The 8,504-nt window shown below is 50.1% G+C and overlaps 1 protein-coding gene across 1 annotated transcript; it reads right to left on the minus strand.

Moving 5' to 3' along the window:
- Positions 1–1,546: 1,546 nt before the first annotated feature.
- Positions 1,547–7,036, minus strand: LOC128278951 (uncharacterized). The gene has a single exon (XM_053017673.1). It carries the CDS (start codon positions 7,034–7,036, stop codon positions 1,547–1,549), a length of 5,490 nt encoding a protein of 1,829 aa, XP_052873633.1.
- Positions 7,037–8,504: the final 1,468 nt, after the last annotated feature.

Below are 8,504 nucleotides of genomic sequence, written 5' to 3' on the forward strand. Positions count from 1 at the left end.
GCCGAATGAGTAAACTGAATATTTGTTAACATTATATCTACAATAGGGAAATATTTTCATGATACCATGACAATGGTCAACAGTGAAAAGTGCTTCAATAAATAAAACTTAAAACATAATTTAAAATAACAACTGGTTTTCAAGCATTCAATATCATATTACGTGGAGTATTTAAAAAAAATTGTATCAATTTAAAAGTATGTATTTATTTTTGCATATTCACACATTCCATTAAAAATCCGCCTCCGATAAAATCGACTGCAGAAGATTTTGATTGCGAACGTTACTTGAACTGAGCGGGACGAATAATCAGCAATCGGAACAGTTTTTTAAATTTAAAAGCAACGTTTGGTACTCGCCTCTGATTAACGATTTGAGGTCTGCTCTATTTTGGATATTTTACGTCTATCTACTAGTTCTATTCCGAAGGTTTGTGATAGAATTTCAACTAAGAACTGAGATGAAACGTTTTGGTTATAGCAGTTAGTTGTATTTTTGTTTATAACTATCAGTTTTATCTGTCTGGTGGGATATAAGATTTTTCATGGTATGCAGAAGATTAATTTGTTTTCTTGCCATTATCTTGCCCTGTCCCATGATACTTCGTAGTATCATTTGTGAGGTTGGCAGATTACCTAGTAGATTGTTACTGTGCTCATTGTCTGAATGCCCACTAGCATTCGATCTGTTGGTTGTAGGTGTGTTTAGTAGCACCTTCTTCGATTGCTAGTAACGCACTAGGTGAATCGCTAATTGTGTAATGCTGGGTTCGAGCTTCGCGACAATCTTCAGAAGTGAGGAACGCAAATGAAATGTTTCAGTTGAGAATATGGATAGATGAATCAACACTCTGGTAAATCTCTCAAACCCTCATTAAAACAATTCATTGCAGATGCGGAATCGAAAACATAACAGTACATACAGACACGAGCATCGAATATTCCGTTAAACTACGTAATAAATATATTTTGTCAGACCATAAATAAATAAATCATTGATATTTTTGTAGCATTATCAACAGTTGATGTTGGTTCATCATGATTCATGTTGATGATGATCATCAGGAAGCGGATGTTGTCGCGAATGAAGGTTTTATTCGGGATCTACCCGAAATTTTACAACTTCAGTCCTTTAAAAATTTCTCGTTGTGTCTCTTTGCCCTGGTGAGTTGTACTGCCGCTATTCTGGCGCTCGATTCTCTTCGGCACATTGCTCTATCTGTGGACTTTGGTCTCTCCTGCGGCCAGGTGTGCAGCACTCATTAGGACACTCACGGATGAGCGTCTGGCGGCAGCGCCCTCTGGCCGTGATCGCTGGCGGCAGCGCCCTCTAGTCGCGATCGCTGGCGTCACTTTTCGGTGACATTGTCCCTCCTAGTGTGGTGAAATACTTTTCACCTCACTCTCGTTGCCAGCGAGCGACTGTCACCTGGTTGTCATTATGCTTGTCTGTTATTGTCTTGTTATCGCGCGCACGTGTCGCTTCTACTGGTGAGGTTTTTTTGTGCGACTACCCTAACCTTTTCTACCTTTTAGATTTGTTGGGATTAGGTCCTAGTTTTTACATCTAATACTGCGACCTTGGTTGCTGGACGCTCGTATACCTGTCCACCCGCTGATTGGATCATGACGCGTCGGACCTGTCCGTCTTTGGCCTGCACTACGTTCACTACTATTCCTCTTGGCCAATAGTTTCGCGGTGAGTTCTCGTCCGCGATGACGACTACATCGCCTACTGCTATTGGTCGTGTTTTGTTTACCCACTTACTCCTCCTGGTGAGCGTTGGAAGGTACTCCCGAATCCATTTCTTCCAGAAGATGTCTGCCAACTTCTGCGACGTCAGCCAAGACGTTTTCACGGTTGCGGGATGGTCATCGAACGGGAGCTGTGGCTTGTCCCCGTTGAAGGTTCCGAGTAAGAAATGGTTGGGCGTCAGCGGGGGCTCGGACTCGACGTCGATCGGGACGTCCGTCAGTGGTCGCGAATTAACGGAGAACTCCACCTCTGCTAATGTCGATTGTAGAATCTCGTCGGTTGGTAGTCGCGGGAGCCGCATCTCACGCAGTCCCTTTTTCACCGAGCCGATCAATCGCTCCCAGGACCCCCCGAAGTGTGGCGCACCAGGCGGATTAAAAACCCACCGGAGATTCGTCGTCGTCTCTTCTATCAGTCGGCTGCTATCAACCTGTTTCCATGCTTCTTTTAGCTCGCGTGATGCTCCGATGAAATTTGTGCCACAGTCGCTGATAATCTCGAGTGGCTTCCCTCGTCTGGCGATGAATCGACGGATCGCCAGGATGCAGGATGATGTATTTAGTGAGTGAACCAGTTCGACGTGGATAGCTCTTGTGGTGAGACACATAAACAGCGCTCCCCACCTTTTCTCCACTCGTCTCCCAACTGCTACAGTCATCGGTCCGAAATAGTCGAGACCCGAATAGCAGAAAGCCGGTCGGAAGGCAGCAAGTCGCTCTTTGGGAAGGTTGCCCATCAAGGGGTTTACAGGTCGCGCATCACGGTTTTTACATCGTTGGCATTGTTTGCGCACACGGTTGAATTCGACTCTCAACCTAGGAATGTGGTAATGTGACCGTAGTGCGTTAATCGCCGTCTGATGTCCATGGTGGTGGTAGCGCCTGTGCGTGTAGTTGATAATTAGGTCAGTTACTAGGTGCCGTCTAGGCAGGATTATCGGCTTCTTTGTTGCTTCGTCGATCCATGGACAGTTCGCAAGCCTCCCACTGACACGGAGGACACTGTTTTCGTCAAGTTCGGGTGACACTTTGTACAGTGAACTTTTTTTTCTTAACACTGGCTTGTACGGATGTTTCTGGATGGGCCCCTTAAGTGCCCTGATCTCTTCCGCGAAGGTTTCTTGTTGTGCTACTCTAATGATGATTCGCTCGGCACGGCCAAGCTCATCTTCTGTGAGCGGACCGCTGCATCGGGAGCTCTTCTTAATACAGCGCGCATTCCCGGTGAATCGTAGCACATAACCAATTGCTCGAACGAGACGTCGCCACTTGGAGAACCGTTCAAATTCCAGGAATCGATCTTGAATATGGTGATGTAACAAATTCGGACGTAGTTCTTCTTGGGTGTCACTGCCCTCGAAAGTTCGGTTTGGCCACTGATCCATTGTTGCCCAGAGAAAATCGGGGCCCTGGAACCAACGGCTTCCTGGGTCGAGCCTTGGCGTGGTGGTCCATTTGGTGGCGTCGTCGGCGATGTTGAGTTTCGTGGAGATCCAATTCCAATTATTTGCCTTGGTTGTCTCCAGTATCTCGCTCACACGGAAGGCCACGAACTGGCTGTATCGGCGATGGTCCGATTTGAGCCAACTGATGACGTTCCGCGAATCGGTCCAGAAGAATCGTTCAACTATGGGGATTTCGTGTGATTGGGCGATGTTGGAGGCGAATCGTGCCCCAATCACGGCCGCCTGTAGTTCTAATCGTGGTATCGATACAAATGACGTCGGTGCCACCCGTGTCTTTGACCCTATTAGGGCACATTTTATGGAGCTGTCTTTCACAATGCGGAAATAGGCCACGGCTGCCATACCGCATTCGCTTGCATCGCAGAATACATGCAATTGCACGATCGAGTTTTCCCGATAACGGGTGCTGTCGTAGCATCTGGGTACGCTAACACGCTGCAAGTCGGGCAGCAGCTCAACCCAGGCCTTCCACTTTACAATTAAGTCGCTGCTGAGTTCCTCATCCCAGTCGATTTTGGCACGCCATATCTCTTGTAAGACTACTTTTAGGTACATGAGGTAGTGTCCAATGAGGCCCAGTGGGTCGTATACGGCCATCAGCGTTCGCAATACGTCGCGCTTAGTGGGAGGTCTCCTACACGATAGCAGTTCTTCCTCGTGTTTTATCGATCGCCGGTATGTAAACACGTCCGCCTTCATGTCCCACCACATGCCTAGGACCTTTGCTGTGCTAGGGGTCGGGCACAGATTGTGAACTTGGCTCGTCTCTTTTGGCAGTGGTGGTTGTTTCTCCTGCTGTTGGAGACTGCATAGCACTCGTTCTGAGTTTGATAGCCAGTTCGTGATTTCGAATCCACCTTGTGCGTGAATGTATCTTACTTCTTCGCAGAGTTTGATGGCTTCGTCCTCGGTGTCGACACTTGCCAACATATCATCGACGTAATGTAGCGTCTTTATGCAATCTACTGCTTTCGGATATTTTTCAACAAACCGTTCGGCGTTTATGTTTTTGACGAATTGTGCAGCACTCGGCGAACATGCTGCGCCGAATGTCATGACTGTTAGTGCGTAGACGTCCGACGCCGCCTTCGTGTCATTTTCATTTCCACACCAGTAGAATAATTGAGACCGTTGGTCCTCTGCTTTCATTTTTACTTGGAAAAACATCTCCCTGATGTCGCCCACTACGGCTATGCCGTGCTCTCTGAATCTATGTAGTACTGATGGTAATGATGATAGTTGGTCGGGACCCGTTAATAGACATTTGTTTAAGCTCACGCCGTTGACCTCCGCTGCCGCATCGAATACTATTCGTATCTTGTCGGGCTTGTTCGGGTTAATTACTGGGAATATCGGTAGATACCAGTCCCGAGGCCCCTTAGCATTTACTTCCTTTTCAGTGAGGCGGCGAATGTATCCTTTGGCTTCATGCGCTTCCATTGTGGTTCGTATGGAGGCTGCCAAGGTCGGATCTTTTACCATCCTCCTCCGAAGGCACGTGTCGCGACGTAGTGCCATGGCGCGGTTGCACGGGAGGCGAACGTCGTCGTGTCGCCACAGCAGGCCAGTCTCATAGTGGTTCCCCACTAACCGTGTTTCCTTCACCAACAGTTGAAGGGCGCGTTCTTCGTCCTTCGAGTGTAACACGCTATCCTTTGGCGCTACTCCGAGCGACTCTATCGCCAGGTAGCGGTTGAGGGTTTCACCAAGTTCGGCGTCTCCTTTCCGACATTCACATATGTGGAGCGCGTGATATGTCGGTACTGGCTCGCGGCTCCTTCCCGGGCATGGTCCGTGTAAAATCCAACCGAGCCTTGTCTTGATGGCGGCCGGTTCTCCCGTGCCCCCTTCGACGCAGTCGATCGGGTAGCCGAGGTGGCAATTGTCCATCCCGATCAACAATTTCGGACTAACGTTTTGGTAGGAGGGTATCTGGTGACCACGTAGGTACGCATATTGATTCGCCAACTCTTCTACCGCAACCGACTGGGTAGGAAGCTCCAGGTTCGATAGTGTGTGAACCTTCTGGAGCGTATACTGCTGCGCTGTTGGCCCGACTCCAGATATGCGCAGCGAAAGTTGTAGCGAGTCCGTTTCCTCTCGGCTCTGGTTATCCGTCCATTTCAAACATATGGGCCGCGGCCTGCCTTCCACTCCAAGTTCTGTTGCGAGTTTCCTGTCAATGAATGTTGAAGATGAACCATCATCAAGGAACGCGTATGTTTCAACACGCCTGCCGTTCGCCGTTATCACGACCGGTACGTATCGGAATAATATTTCTTTGTTGTCTAGTTGATGTACGTTACATGTAGATGTGGGTGTGGGGTTTGAGGTAGAGGCAGGGGTCGGCCCCAGCTTCTTGTCCTGGTGCAGGTATCGGTGGTGCGCATATGAGCACCCGTTTATCCCACACAATGTCTGGGAGCACTGTTGACCCGCATGGTTCACCAGACACGTTCGGCATAACCGGTTCCTTTTGACGGCAGTCCACCGTTCACCGACGCTCATATCCTGGAACTGCTTGCAATTTGGCAACACACAGTCTCTGCCCTTGCAGATTACACATCCGTCGCCGGCCGGTGGAAGGTCATGGGCTACGTGTGTGTTAATATATTGGCTGGTTGTCCGCTGCTTGCTGCCATTGTTTCTCCTCTTGTCGTGCGGCGTTTCTTCCGTCGGTAGCGTCACCGAGCTCACTGCTGAGACGATGATCTCCATCCAAATGCCGAAGTCGGCTAGTGTGACCCGCTGCAGGGCTTGCTTATGGAACGCCCATTTTAGTTTGATGGTAGGTGGGAGCTTGTCCACCAGTTCCTGCAACAAGGCCACGTTGCACATGTAATCATCGAGGCCGGCGGCCTGGATCGTCGCGCACATGTTCTGCACTGCCACTCCGAAGTCGATGAGTGTTTCAATGCGTTGCTCACTAGGGGGCGGCAGCCGACGAATTTTACTAACCATGTTGTGCACGATCACTTCTGGCCTGCCGAACAAGGTCCTCAGCGTGGCGATGGCTCCATCCAAGTTAGAGGGGTGCAGCAGGCGGTATCTCACCGCCTCTAGAGCCTTGCCTCTTAGGGCCTTCTGTAGTCGGAGTAGGTTCTCCTCCGCACTGTAGCCACATATCGCCGTTGAGTTTTCGAAACTCGCGATAAATATCGGCCATTCTTCAGCCATGCCAGAGAACGGTGGCAAGTCCTTAGGCACTCCTTGCCTCGCTGAAATCTGGCTCTGGTTCAGCGAGGCTTGGGGCCATGCATGCTGGTAAGACACGTGTCTCGGATCGTGTGCCTGCTGATAAACCCCCGACGGGTTCGGAATATGTTGGTACATCGCTGGTCGGGGTTCCGTGAAGGCCACTGGCGTTTGTGCCGGCATTATGGGTGTCGCGTGGTGCATTGATGTGGGTACATGGCCTCCACCATTTCCCATGTGCTGGGTGAAGCCATTCTGCCCTGGTGCGCGGTCGCCATGCTGCTCTCGTTCTGCGCCGCCATGCTGCATCGGTTGGCGTGTGCCATGTGGTTCATGGGCGCCATGCTGTATCGGGTCGCCGGCGCCAAGCTGCCTCGGGTCGTTGAGCCGTTCGATTGCCAGCAGCCGTTCACTGAAATCGGTGAACTTCGAGGACATTTCACCGATTAGGTTCGCGAGTCGGTCGATCGCGTGGTTCGGCGCGGATTCCGTCCTTCCGGCTGCAGGGGGTTCAGCCCGATCGGGCGAAGCAAAAAGGGCGGTCGTTGAGTTCGCGAGCGGATTCCCAGTGATGCGCGTCGGCGCCTCAGCAGGCCTCGCTTCCTCTGGTTGCTGGTTCATTATATATCACAATTGCACAGATCACTGGTGCGCAGTCACTAATGCACTTTCCGAATTGGTTAGTTATTGGTGTGGTGTTTTTAAGTTACACGTTGCACTTTGCACTGTAACTTCGGTGGTGAAACGTAATGCTGCTCAGTTGCACGTTACACTTTACACTGTAACCGAGCGGCAGAACAAAATAATATTTTCGTCGCAATTACTCAATAATCGCGAAGTGTTGAGCGATAAAGGGCGAAAAATAACGAGAAATGATGTCGCGAATGAAGGTTTTATTCGGGATCTACCCAGAAATTTTACAACTTCAGTCCTTTAAAAATTTCTCGTTGTGTCTCTTTGCCCTGGTGAGTTGTACTGCCGCTATTCTGGCGCTCGATTCTCTTCGGCACATTGCTCTATCTGTGGACTTTGGTCTCTCCTGCGGCCAGGTGTGCAGCACTCATTAGGACACTCACGGATGAGCGTCTGGCGGCAGCGCCCTCTGGCCGTGATCGCTGGCGGCAGCGCCCTCTAGTCGCGATCGCTGGCGTCACTTTTCGGTGACACCCCTGGTACTTAAAGAGTACTGTTGGTTCTTTTTATCGTCAATGATTTGTTTCGCCGAACTTATTTAAACGAGGAATTTAATTTAACATTTTTTTTAAACAGAGGACAAGCAGCAGGACAAAAGTGTTAACCTTCGGAGCCGTAGTTCTCCTAAATCAGAAGTAATGTGAAGCGAAACCCACCCGAAAACTTAGTAAGGTTCAGGGCCTAGAAACATGGCCCCCCCTCATTTGACAACCATACAAATTATTTGCGGAATCAGCAACACTCGTTATTTCTCGAGAACCCGTCCGTTCGCACGGAAAAGGGATACACTGCGTTAGCCTTAATCGAGGCTTCGTAGGTACTCGAAGAAACTTTCTGCCGATGCTTGACTTTTAAAGTCGTCGCTTGGCCTACCGGCACGGGAAGCATAGCGTCGGCACTGCACCGTATCGCACCGTGGTACGTCGTCCTTCCAAGTCCTTGCTGCACCGTGTTACTGCCAGGCTGTCACATACGCTATCTCACGCGCTGCCCATGGGATTTAGCATAATTAACGTGACCGAGTGGCCCCGGCGGGAATTCATCACGCTCCTAACCTCATTCTTGCTACACCGCAGCAGGGACACGCGGTTGGTCGTTCGTCGCCGGTTGGTTGGTTTATTATGAAACGCTTCTGGTTTGGTATGCAAACTAATCCAACAACCATGTGAGACGTTGACGAACCCGGGATCCTGGGTCGGGGTCGGAGAACTAACTGGTAGAGTCCTCCGGCTTTCACGCGGTTCCCACGCGTTTGTTGGGTCGGGCAAACGTCACAAGGACGACCGGTCTGGACGACTTAACCTGCCATATGAGCAGAAAACAGCAGACAGCTATGTTGCTCGCACCGCGGACACTTAGAGGGCTTGAGAGTGGCAGGATGGCCAACATTATGCTG

The sequence above is a fragment of the Anopheles cruzii genome, chromosome 2, assembly GCF_943734635.1.
Source record: "Anopheles cruzii chromosome 2, idAnoCruzAS_RS32_06, whole genome shotgun sequence".
Lineage (NCBI taxonomy): Eukaryota > Metazoa > Arthropoda > Insecta > Diptera > Culicidae > Anopheles > Anopheles cruzii.